This window comes from Toxorhynchites rutilus, chromosome 3, assembly GCF_029784135.1.
Source record: "Toxorhynchites rutilus septentrionalis strain SRP chromosome 3, ASM2978413v1, whole genome shotgun sequence".
NCBI lineage: Eukaryota > Metazoa > Arthropoda > Insecta > Diptera > Culicidae > Toxorhynchites > Toxorhynchites rutilus.
In genome coordinates this window covers 203,289,125-203,302,659 of record NC_073746.1, presented here as the reverse complement: position 1 = coordinate 203,302,659, position 13,535 = coordinate 203,289,125, and the positions used below count along the sequence as shown (strand labels likewise).

At 36.8% G+C, this 13,535-nt stretch overlaps 2 protein-coding genes and 1 long non-coding RNA gene across 7 annotated transcripts in view; 1 reads left to right on the top strand and 2 right to left on the bottom strand.

Moving 5' to 3' along the window:
- Positions 1-10,678, bottom strand: part of LOC129778891 (phenoloxidase-activating factor 2-like) — an 81,133-nt gene extending 70,455 nt beyond the window's left edge. Inside the window, exons 1-2 of one of the 5 annotated variants that reach the window (XM_055786064.1) lie at positions 10,546-10,678; positions 10,433-10,481 (exon numbers count right to left, since the gene is read on the bottom strand). The gene's annotated coding sequence lies outside the window, so the exon portion shown is untranslated. Of the gene's footprint in view, positions 1-10,432 lie in introns of all 5 variants that reach the window. The other 4 variants (XM_055786067.1, XM_055786066.1, XM_055786068.1 and 1 more) reach the window with 4 other exon arrangements.
- On the top strand, positions 6,783-10,356 carry LOC129778895 (uncharacterized). Its single transcript, XR_008743523.1, has 3 exons — positions 6,783-7,825; positions 7,882-8,228; positions 8,285-10,356. It is a non-coding gene; the product is annotated as an uncharacterized LOC129778895 (long non-coding RNA).
- Positions 10,679-10,846: 168 nt separating the features above from the next.
- Positions 10,847-11,800, bottom strand: LOC129778229 (cyclin-dependent kinase 2-associated protein 1-like). The gene is made up of 2 exons (XM_055785006.1): positions 11,662-11,800; positions 10,847-11,601 (listed from the first exon to the last, which is right to left on the bottom strand). Exon 2 carries the CDS (start codon positions 11,591-11,593, stop codon positions 11,183-11,185), a length of 411 nt encoding a protein of 136 aa, XP_055640981.1. The 5' UTR covers positions 11,594-11,601; positions 11,662-11,800; the 3' UTR covers positions 10,847-11,182.
- Positions 11,801-13,535: the final 1,735 nt, after the last annotated feature.

The window sequence follows — 13,535 nt, the reverse complement described above, 5'->3', positions numbered from 1 at the left end:
GTCCGACAAGCCTGGGTGCAGACATCGAAGGGTGTCATCAGAAGGCCGGTTATGAAGTTGGCGCTCCTCGACGTCGTAAGTGAAGGTAAACCGGAAACAGATGGTTTACGAGCGGGGGAATGTGACGTCGAGTACCCCTCGGCGACCACTGTAGAACAACTGTGGGAATCTCCGCAACATTCGGCTAGTGAGGCAAGTCTCTCTCATCTGCGAAATGTCATCGAGTGACGAGGCATATTATTAAAAAAGACATCTCGTGTTGGAAGACAATTGTTTGAACTACTAAAGTGAAAATGCATTATTCTAGTTAAAACTATTTAAAATCGGTTGGTAAAATCTAAAACTATTTACATATATTTACAGCCGTGAGTAAATTTGAATTATTAGAAGACCCTACCTACCTAATTAAAAAAATTATTCCTAGATTGTAAACCTAACCTAAAATTGAAACTGCGTTACCTAAGAATTTGTACGGAGAAAAACTGTTAATTGTAAGTAATTTGTAATTGTTGAATTCAAAACCTTATTATAAATAAAATATTTACAGCTAAAGCTGATCCGAACTAACGCTAGAGTTTTCGTGAGGATCTGCTAAAAGAAAACAGTCACAACAACAAGTAAAAAATCAACAATGTACTTCAAGCTACTATTAATAAAGTCTCAAAAACCATAAGATCAATTAAGGAACATGTACAATCTCAAGATACGATAATTAGAAAAGACTTGGAACTCATAAATCTTATTTTGAATACTGATATCCTGATAAAAACCTTAGAAGACCTCGAAGAACAGATTGCCTTTTCAAAATCTAATAGCTTGAACAAAAACATTCTCAGTATGGCTGAAAAAGATTATATTTTGAAATTTTTAGAAAGCCAAGATATTGTCATTAAATTTGAAGATGAAATTTATAAATTCGTAAGATCAGTTGTATCGCTACAAAATAATCACATAATCATTATAGTCAAACTCCCCATCATTGAACCGAACGAGTACTCATTGATGCAGTTAGAACCTGTCAACGTGAATGGAACCAGAATCGACACGAGCATCCGCTATGTGGCCAAGTATCAGCAGTCATTATACGAGCAGAGTGAGAGGTGTTTCATTTGCGACAATAACTTGCCAGTGAACGACGGTTGCATCTCCAATATCCTGACAAATCAAAAAGCCAAGTGTCCGATGCATAAACAACCAGAACGTCCAATAATCAAGGAAATCAGTGTCGGAACAATTCTCATCGACACAAATAAAGCAGTCTACATTTTAGACTCATGTGGAGAATCACAAATCATTTCCGCTCCAACTATTATTGAAACAGGTAACTGCACAGTTACAGTGCAGAATGTAACCTTCAGAAGCAACTCTAAAACTATAAATAAATCTGAATATCTCACACCCATATTTGGAAAAGAGATAGAAACCATTAAGCAAAAACCAGACATCGAAGAAATACACCAGATGAATATCGAAAATTTGGAGGAAATTCAGAGACTTAAGCTTCACATGATCAGCTCTCAAACGCTTGGAGGACTAGCGATAACCTCTACCATCCTGTCAATAGTAATCATATTATGCATTCGCAGATACAAATCCCAAACTAGAAGTCAACCCCAACATGATAAAAAAGAGGACATCGTCACCTCACAGATTACCAACAAGAAGTTCGACATCAGCTCCCCGGAAAACAATCAGAAAGGAACAGTAACCGATATCCTGAAGGACGAGCCAACCTGCCTAACGAAATCCTTCCTTCCGGCACCCAGATTTGTCCTTACCAAGGGATCCAGAAAATCAACCGAGGACGCTTGACTCTTAGGGGGGAGACGTTATGAAAAGTCCCTCCCACACATTCATTTGAACCCATAGTAACATGCAACCGAGCCTGGCGTGCCAGATGCGTGCGAGAATTCGCCAGAAAGGAAAACAAGGTATCACCTTGCATAAATACCAAGCTACCGGGATGAACGCAGACTCAGCAGTCTGTTGTCTTTATAATGGGTTCGATGCTAAAATATAAGTTAGTTCTAAGTATGATGTTATAGCGATAAGTGAAATCGTGAATAAATTTATTTTTTATGCTTTCCCGTACGGAAGCTACATAACTTATATATATATATATATATATATATATATATATATATATATATATATATATATATATATATATATATATATATATATATATATATATTCGAAACCTCATTAACCCTTCCACGTACAACATCGAGTCTCTCTCGTGGTGCGCTTGCATATCACGCGGCGCTAACACGCTTAGCAGATTAGTCAAATTACACGATGCGTGAACCATCGAAGTGTTTGCATTTGGTCCGCTCTTCTGGAAATTAAATTGTACGCGAAGGGGTTAATGAGGGTATTAAATGAAAGGGCTTGACTAGTAGAACACAGTTATTTATGAAAAATCTAAATTCAAGATGGCAACAGTTACAAAAATGCCAATAACATTTTTACTTTTATGCAGTTCCCGCATATAGGAATCAAATGACAGATTTCCTTTTTTTTTATTGTTTGCTTTTGAATTTAGTACACACCTTTATTTATGTTGTCATTATTATTATACGTATTCCATAATATAAAAAATCCAGTTTGTTTGCCGCTATAAAATGACTGATATCATATATTCTAAAAAGTTGATTGGGATATGTATATCAAACGAATAGCCTTGACTTGGAGAACACACTACATTATGAACAATATAAATCCAAAAAGGTCGCCGCTACTAAATGGCAAGTCTGTATTATTATGATGTTTAATCACAATGAAACTGTTTAACTAAAAAAGGTTTTTTTACATATTTTATTTGCCTACACATACTAACCAGTGAAGCATAACATGTAATATTATGAAAAATAAAGAAAATATTTTTTTTTCGCGGAGGCGATTAGGCGTAGTGGTAACATCTATACCTCTCACGTCATAAGCTCAATTCTCACTCCCGACATTCTTCCAAAAATGGAAGTAAAAGTGACGAACCAGCCAAAATGTGTTGAAAGTCACTATAATTGACGAATCTACGCAAGGCTGTATCGCCCCATGCGACACCTACATTAGAGCTCAGAACCACAAAAGTAATTATGTTTGTATTTCTACGTGCCTCAAAGCGCGATTCGGTCTTGATTATCTTTATTAATTTGTATTTAATTTCATTTTGACCATTGAATGTCGCCAGTAAATGGAAAAGAGTTAGATTTTTGTATTGGTTTTTACAATGGTTTCAACACACGATTTGACCAAAGTCATAGATAATCTTCGATATTTTTGAGTTTGATAATGCATATATATATATATATATATATATATATATATATATATATATATATATATATATATATATATATATATATATATATATATATATATATATATATATATATATATATATATATATATATATATAATGCATTATGAGTACTAACTTCCGGACATTCAGAAGCTCATACTGTAGATAATGGCGATGGAATCGATATCATATTGAATTTGTTGATATAATTGATTATGCAGGGGATTCCGTTTGGCCGATACGAGATGCATTTGAAGCACAACATATGTCACTCATCGTTTACCCTGTTAGAAAATGTAAATTACAACACTTATATCAAGCCATATTTATATGTTATGAATGAAACAAAGTAAAATGATGATTTTCTAACATTTTCAGCGTAGAAAAAGGACATGAAACCGAAAAATTTAAAGAAAACTTGGGATTTTTCTTAAAAATTTTATAATTTCAAACCAAAAAGGCAGAACATCATCATATTACTTGCTGCGCCATCTGGTTGAAATCTAACGTAGATTCGTGAATAGAGAAAAAAAAGGTGTTTTTGTATTTTTTTTTGTTTTGTACCGTTATCTTCTATTCATAAGAGCTCCGTATTGATTCGTGAACAGGTTAACGAGACATTAAGATTTGTTCAGAAAAAGTGTAAACTAATATATGGTTGCATAAAATATAATATTGGTACGGCACCTTGCGGTGGCGACTGGGAGCAGTCATACGACCGTAAATGGTTAATCGACTCATAGAACATATTTTATCTTTTGTAATCACAGCTTTTAAAAAAAAATTACACATTTTTCTTATGAACAATTTACCTTGATAAATTTATAGTCTGTTTCAGCTCCAATATTCTATTTCTATATTAACCCCTTCCTGTACGATTTAATTTCCAAAAGAATGGACCAAATGCAAACGCTTCGATGGGTCACGTATCGAATAATTTCACTACTCTGCTGAGCGTCTTATCGCCTTTTGATATACAAGCGTACAACGAGAGAGAGTCGATATTGTACGTTTTAATAATTTCACATCGAGTGAGATTCGATGTAGTACGTGAAAGGGTTAAGAAATCTATACATGTATTTTATGATTAAAATGCTTTTAGTTTGGACTAAAGTTTAATAACAGATGAATGAATCCGATGAATATGAATTTCGATATAAATTCATATCACATGAACATAATATCATAACATAACCTGAACATGAAATAGATTCTGTTGCTGAACGAAAATATTTGTTATGCAAAATGAATATTTTTAATTCAAAATAGCAGTTTACTTATTGGCGATCTAACGTACAAATCTACATCTAGGCGGCGCTGCGGTGAAAGTGATGATGGTTTTAAATTTTGCCATGTGAGCTTATGGAAGGTTTGTAATTCTTTCCATAAATTACAATGTTATAATCATAATAGATTATTTGATTGCGATGAGTTTGGAAGAAATTTAATTCTGTGCAATTTTATATATAACATGTTATTTATTTACCTCTTTCAGCAGTGAAAACTATAAAAATGTTGACAATGGTTGAATTAAAGAAGGAAATTCGAGAGCACAAACAAACACAAGTAGAAAAATGCACGATTCGTGCAAGTGAGAACTACCTTGGAAAGCCCTGAAGTAAAATATACGTGATTTGTTTTTGAGTTTTAGGTTACATTAGCATCATTTTCTTAGTTCAAAAACAAAATCCAGATGTCTCACCGATCGTTTACGTTTTGCGTTAGATCGCCAATATATTTCATGTACGGAAAAATGTGAAATTGTCGGTTTTAAAAATTTGTGCTATGGATTGAAAACCCACAGAAAACAAACAGATTAATCTCCAAACCTGACATCCCTGGTTCGTTCAATTCATCAAAGAAATTTTACGGTGTCGACATCTGTGGTGACATTGTTGTTTATATGACAAATTATAATTTTTATCAGATTGGCAGGCTTGAAGGCAGATTTAATTAGAATTTTAAATAATATTTTTATTTGGTATTATTTAAACGTTTGAAACACGTGGTGATGATCATAATTTAATCCTTTTTTTATATTTTTTTCTAATAATCCTACAAAAACTAATTAATATTATATAAAATTATCTTTAGACACCATTTACGATCAGGATTATTTCACCATTAGTGAAAAATGTGATTTTCAAATACACAGAAAGTATATTTGATACGAAAACGATACGATTTTTTATTCTTAATTTTTATTTCGAAAGTGTGTTAATTCCATATAGAAATCCATTGTCTTTATCAAGATAAGTGAAGTGGAAGGTAAAACGTAATGTCAGAATTGCCGTTCGGACGTATCCCGTAAGTTTGAACTTATTTACATAGATGGTATCCAATCAACACTAAACATTGACTACAGTTTCGCCGGCACGGTAGATTGCCGTTATGAACCAGCACAAAAAACAAAGCTGCAAATTATACGCCAGTGGCGGCACCACGATCAAAGCATTCCTTGAATCACATTAGCCGAGCCAGTTGGCGGAAGCATATGCATAAAGGTTACTAGGTTACAATTTTCAACGACAACTGTTTATTTATTATACTGCTTCAAATACCTTCGACGAAATCAAATGTAACCATATCAACGTAAGTAATAGCATAAACAAATCCAAATTTTTCGTCTTGCCATTCCTCATACGTCTTTTCTAAATAGTGTAAATTACGAGCCACCTGTTAACTCCGCCATCTTGGTCTTTATCGCTTTGCAAAAGCTCCAGAGTCAGGTTCTGCGATTTAAAGATGACAGACAAAACTTAACGATACCTGTCAGTTTCAAGTTGCTTCATGTGCGGATCGAAGTTGAGCTCAAGTTTGACAGCTGAGATGAAGACAAGTTGAGATCGAGTTTCAGTTGACCCGTGTGCGGACTAGAGATGGGCAAAACAGTTCACTTTGATGAACGGTTCACTCACTAACCATTCATCTAAGTGAATCAGTTCTTTTGAACCGTTCTTTCGCTCTTTCGTTCAGCGGTATTAAGAACAACATAGAATGTTAGCTAGAACCCAACATCAATAGACGCTTATTAATTGATATCGTTGAATTGGATAATGTACGTATGGGATTTATATTTTTGAAATTTAGTGGGGAAAGATAAGCTGCTTCTTCTTTAAAAGTCGCAAACTGTATGTGAAAATATGTTTATCGGTCGACAAAAGTTTATGTAATAATTTGATGCGCACAAAACATGTGCTATTTTTCATATTCTCTTATTGTAAGATCATATTTCATAATGTTCATTAAGGAGAAAAAATCAGCAGCGATTTTCACTAACAATCAATCATACAAACAATCACGATAACACATACACGCAATAGGCCAAACAATGAATTGAAAGCAATGAAAAAACTTTTTCTCAACATGCCCTCACTATAAGATTTTATGTTTACCTAATCCATGAATCGCCCCAGCCTTCACCAGATTTTTTTCTGATAATCAGGAAATATATGAATGTTACGCGGGATTGAAAGAATACATGAAATTGAAAATATATAGTTTTGCTTTTGAAACTACGAAAATCTAATTCAATTTTTAACCCAAAATTGAGTATACATTAACAAAATAAACCCTGCGTTAAATGCATTTTGCTCATAAATGACAATATCGTTTTATTTTCCTTACAAGCGTTCTCGTTGTATTTATACATTCCGTCCAGCGCAAATCAGTTCAGCTGCACTCGTTCGTTCGCAAACAATTTGCCCGCAAACACTTCGTTCTCGAACAGTTCGTTCCCAAATAGTTCACTCTCAATCATTTCTTTTCCATACAGTTCACTCGCAAACAGTTCGTTCACAAACAGTTCACTCTCCATCAGTTCACTCGCAAACCGTTCTTTCGGAATCAGTTCGTTCACAAACCGTTCGCTCGCAATCAGTTCGTGGGGAGAACTACCGTTCTTTGAAAAAGAACGACCGTTCGTTCACTCTTTTCGGAGAACTAGTTCGTCCGTACCGTTCGTGAACGGTTTGCCCATCTCTAGTGCGGACGGCCCTAGAGTCTTCAGTTGTCTAATACTTATGACAGACATATTGCTGTACTTGCGTTGTACTTCGAAAATTGTATGTCTGTCACCATGTACAGCGCTAGAACCATGCAAGCAACTCGGTACAATCGCTGTACCTGTACCGACTTATTTTACCGCTGTACATGGCTACAGTTGTACTGTGCGCAGCGCCATAGACGATTAGTGGTGGGTAGCATGAACAAAACGAATCAAAACATTTGGTATACAATCTTTTCATTGACTTTCTCTTGAGTTAATAACTCAGATTGGAAACATATTTGTTGTGTTCGATAGTTTAGACGCTAAATAAAAACCTTTTTCATTGAAATATTGGTGAAAATACAATGCAATAAATTCAAACTTCTGATTGTCAGTCTGACATGCGGTACAATGTACAACCAAAGTATGTGTGTCATGCTATCGTGGTACCTGTACAACGCTGTACACGTACAGCGCTAGTACAGTTGTATGTCTGTCCATGGTATAAGCTCTTTTTTGCACATGCTTTGGAAAAGGTATAGTTGGCGGGAGCAATAATTGGTTCGAAAGTAATCGATATCTTCGTGTTAAGGAACAGTAGCAGATGAGGATGATGGGGAACATGTTACCCAAGCGGTGCCGTGCCTCGGATATAACAGGAGCATAATCTCGTTGCGAAACGCAACATAGGTCCAACATGCGGCCATTCTCATTTTCGATGTTGTTAATTTGCCGAAGTGTGGCTGCGCTATACGCGTCGAGCAGACTGGAGATGATGGTGGGATGTGTCGTTAGCGAGGGATCAGGATACAAAAAGCCATCGCGAAGCGGACGCTATTTCATTCCCGGTAGATTGAAATCGCCGAGGATAACGATGTCATCACAGAGGGAAGTGAGAATGATCATCGATCAAGGCAGTGTCTCGAATACGGTCCGGAGGTATGTAAATGTCACAAAGGTACAGCTTTCGGTCGTTTAATGCTAGGAAGTTCCAGACTTGTTCCACGCCAGTTCAACGGGCATTGTCGAGCCTCAACGCCCTCCAACTTCGGCGAACTGCGATAGCAACGTCTCCTCCTGTCGTTTTTCGGCTATTTAATAGACTACGGTCAGCTCAGAAGACATAATAGTCTGGCCCGAACAGTTGATGCGAGTGGGTGCGATCGTCCAACCAAGTCTCAGTGAGGACGATGACATCGTTTTCTTCACTCGAACACGCGAGACGGTAGTCGGCGATGCATGAGTTAGTGCCTCCGGCATTCTGGTAATAGCGTATAGGCTATGTTCTCACTGCAGCGGGGCGTCAACGTGGCTTGAGCGGGGCGTGTTCACTTCTCGCCACGATATTTTAATTCACTCACATTGCACCGTGCCAGTGGCGTGTTTTATAAAAATTGTCAATGTGTGGTTTTGAATGAAAGAATAAAATTGGTTTTTTTTAATATTCCAGCATCGTTGAACGTATCCGGGTCAAAACTCGGACGATGGAAAACGTAAAAACTAAAAAAAAAAACGCAAAAAAACTTAAATTATGTCACTTTTACAAACAAACATATGCAAGAGAGAAGCGGAGAAGTACAAATATCGCCGGCATGAAGTGTTTTCGTTTGCACGCCAGCAACACGCCCAAACCACGCTCACGACATGTCAGCCTGGTGTGAACACATCGGTAAGAACATACACAATTATTCGTAAGCGTCACACGCCCCGTCAAAGTCAAGCTGACGTCCCGCTGCAGTGAGAACAAGGCCATATTCCACTAAGTTCGGATGACATGTAGGTGCTGGTATAGATCTGGAGACCGAAGAAATATCAGGCGTTGAAGGATTTTAGATATCTTTGTACTCGCCTGAAAAAGGGATTTGAAAGACCCCCTCTCGACTTCTGACCACAGGCTCGGGACGACTGTGCTGACTGCTGATTGGAGTCGATCTGGGTAGAGGCATCCATACTACTTTCTAATGTACGTCGCGGTATCCTTAGTTAATCATGACGGTTTCCTCTATGTGTTGTATCGGTGTCAGTTGAGGCTTCCAAAAATTTGCACCCGTCCGACTGTCTTGGAATTTATGGTAGTAGATGCCTTTCGGTCAGATCGCAGAAGAGAGGGCTTTGGCTATCACGTCTACATTCAATCCGATTTTAAAGGAAATAAACGAAAGAGTGCTCATGTTACGTCCTTTGCCCACAGCGCTAGACTTTCCGCTAGTTAGCGCTAGACTTTCCGAAGAGTTGACGACGGCGAGTAGTAGCGATCCCCGTAGCAAAATACTAGGTCATCGAGCTGGAGTTAATTAATGCTGAGAATTTCGACTTGATCTCCTTCTTCAACTCGAAAAGTATTTCTTGTTTCATGCTTTCAATTATCTCGTATTATCTCGAATCCATTTTCTCTTGACCGGACTCGTAAGCCGCACGTACTGCAAACCTCACGCGCATATCATTCATGAGAGATGTGCACGATTTGCACATCCAGAAAATCTGAGGGTTTTTCAAAACTTCGTCGAACGCGGATGTGGCGATACCGCAGCAGGAAGGATGGAATTCCGCTCTGAAAAATCCGCGACAGATAACAAGCAATCCGTAATTTCATTCGCGCATGAATGGCAAGTCGAATTCATGACGACTAGATGTATTGCAAGATTGAACTCGCCTACAGGTATGCCACGGGATGCACAAAGTATTTGTTCTTTTTTTGTCCTGAAGATTCCGCTTCAGAAGAAAAACTTGGCGTGGAGGGAAATTAGGAAGATGACAAAAAAACAAAACTAGCACTACACTGATTTTCAACAGAGAATGGATCGCTACTGCGGGGATCTTGGATTACTTCTCACATAAAATCTAACGATAAAGCGGACAAGCAGAGAGACAAGTCAATTGTACTTTCTCTAGTAGGGGGTTTGAGTACTCTTGTAGGCCACACCATGTGAATTGAAATTACCGAAGATATTTTTCTTTTGAACCCCCTCACTTCATCATCTTGTAAATATTCTAATTTTGAATATTTTTTTTTAGTTTAGCTCTTGTTGTATTTTTAAAATCTAAATAAACAATATATGGAATAATGGATACGCAAAATATTCTTTGTTTTATTTCTTCAGAGGCTCTGCACTAGAATACCTCTTAATAAGGAGAATACTTACTTAGCAGCACGATCAGAGATTTTTTTTATTCGAAAAGTACCAATTAAAACTGTACAAAAGAAGGTAGACTTTTTACTCTATATACACCAATATCTGATTGTCCGATAACTCACGCAGGTTCTCTTGATACCGTTGCTCACAATGCGCTTATGGAAGTGAAATAAATTATGGAAAGGGTTTATATTCAACACGATCAGTATTCTAGTAAACATGAAATTGCTAGTAGAAATGCAGCTGTTTTCGCGCAAAAGCAAATTAGACAACTTTTCAATTGTATTGTATTTAGATAATAACACATCAACCAACGTCAAGCAAGGTTGATAATCATCTGAGTTTATTTTGATGCGGTAATGACTCCATTGTGTGTTTATGACATCAGGCGATTACAAGGGTGACAAATTCAAAGGCGTGAAATTGTATATATATTTTTTCAATGTTCTTTATTCCGTTGAATATAAAATACATTCTCTTCCCGATTACTACTTAAAATAATTGTCTTTTTTCGACCAATATTTTTTACATATTTGTCTTACAATCTTAAGCTATAGTTTCAGTATACATAATTTATTCATAATAAGTGCAAGCTAGCTCAAATTGGTTCTTTCGGTTCTATTTTCACTATAGGCTATAGGTACTCTGGATGGTCTGTAAACAGGCATCATTTTTTTGTTTTTGGATTTACGCTATTTTGTACTCAAACTTCGAATGAATTCTTCCGAGATGACACATCAACTGGCAGGAGTACAAAGTCTATTGCCTAGCAGACCGTTCGGTTTCCAGCAAACATTCCCGCACTAAAATTCTGGCATGAACTATACCTCGTTTCAGACGTTCTGCAGAGCTGCGACTACCGGAGTAGGTCGGTCGAATGTCACGTCCCATTTCCTCAATGATCATCAATAGTTGTGCATATTTCGTAACATTCGAAGCATTGTTATTCGAGAATTGGTTCTGATTGCTCCCCGATTGAAGAACAGCAGATACAGGCGGATTAATCGTGCTTTGAACTTGAATATATGGTTTATTTTGTTGCTGCTGATTCGTGTAGTTACTAGGTGAAAACTCATGGACGGATGAAGTAATCTTGGTACCCATTGGGATCGGTGTTACTGTGACATCCGTCAACTTAGATTCAACTGCCTGGATGTCCACATAATCCATTGTATAATCTTAGAAGAGATATATCAAATTTAAAGATACTGAACAGTATTTAGAAAAAAAACAATTACTATTGTTGAGAGTCAAATCCGTCGAAAACTACAAAGTTGTAAAAATGACAATATGAATGCGCGGTTTGGTTTGTTTTTTGACGTTTGTTGTCGTTTATAAACAGGGATGCCCAATTTTACATACGAGGGTTAAGCTCCAGCTACAATCAATCATATGTTTTTGTTATCTTCCTGAGAGACTGAAACATTGAAGATGCATGAGAAAATTGACGAATTTACGTTAGGTTAGGCGCAAATTTAGACGCGTACAGCACATGTAACTTAGCTCGACATAGCGCCTGTTTTTGTGGCTTATGAAAATATATAGAACGATGCAAATTGGCCAGGTGACGTGATACGGCGCAACGCTCGTCATACCTAAAGGTGGCCGTACACTGTTTGCCCGGAGGTCAAATATTTGATATTTTTTGACAGATAATACTTATGACAGACATACAGCTGTACTTGCGTTGTACTTCGAAAATTGTATGTCTGTCACCATGTACAGCGCTAGAACCATGCAAGCAACTCGGTACAATCGCTGTACCTGTACTGACCTGTTTTACCGCTGTACATGGCTACAGTTGTACTGTGCGCAGCGCCATAGACGGTTAGTGGTGGGTAGCATGAACAAGCAGAATTAAATCACTTGATAAACGTTCTTTTCATTGACTTTCTTTTAAGTTAACAACTCAGATTGGAAACTTTTTTGTTGTGTTTGATAGTTTAGACACTAAATAAAAACCTTTTTCATTGAGATATGTGGTGGAAATTGGAAAAATATCTGATTGTCAGTTTGACATACGGTACAATGTACAACCAAAGTATGTCTGTCATGGTAAGATGGTACCTGTACAACGCTGTACACGTACAACGCAAGTACAGCTGTATGTCTGTCCCTGGTATAAGGTTTGATTTGATATTTGTACAAACACTATTTTGTTTGCCACTCTTCAATGTTAAACAGTAGTAAACAATATCAAACACCGAACATGAAAAAAAAAACAACTGAAATATCCAAAGTAACCTAAAGATGGCCGTACACTGTTTGCCCGGAGGTCAAATATTTGATATTTTTTGACAGATAAGGTTTGATTTGATATTTGTACAAACACTATTTTGTTTGCCACTCTTCAATTTTCAACAGTAGTAAACAATATCAAACACCGAACATGGAAAAAATCAACTGAAATATTCAAGGTAACCTAACCATGTACCGACAGGTTCGAAGAACAGACTGAAAAAATATTTTAGGCATCCAATAATTGAATATTTGCTTGTCGTGTTTCGTGTAGAATATATTTGATCAGTACACGTTGACCAAATTTTATCTGTCAAAAAGAGTCAAATATTTGGCTTCGGTCAAACAGTGTATGAGCACCCTAAGACGTAATACGAGGTAAGACGCAAATTGCGTGACGCTTTAGCTGAAGCTGAAACACAGTTTCTCGTACTAGTGGTGGGTGTGGTGGTTATGTTGATGAATAATTATATAGCAATTATTATATTTTATGGTTGTGCCGGTCGGTTGGTTGTGTATGCTAATAAATATATCTTGCAACTCTGTGTGAGTGCTTCCGTGGCGGAGTGGTTACCCAGCAAACATTAAATCGTATAATTTTGCACATGCCAGGTCTTACAAGAAATCCGAATAAATCATAATCGCATATAATATCAATCAAAGTATGTATCGTGTATATTTGAAATCGCATAAAATGTAAAAACTCGATTTTATATACCATTATCAAATTAAGTCGCAATTCGGTATAATAAACATCAATTTTATGATGTACATTGTCGTAAAATATATTTAATCCGCATCATATGCGTATATTACGCTGATGCAGTTTGTGTGTCGTATAAGCGTATAATTTAAATCGATTCAGTACTGTAGT

What these genes read in the sequence shown, in the direction of transcription:
- LOC129778229 (XM_055785006.1), bottom strand. Translation starts at nt 11,593, where the DNA reads ATGGATTATGTGGACATCCAGGCAGTTGAATCTAAGTTGACGGATGTC.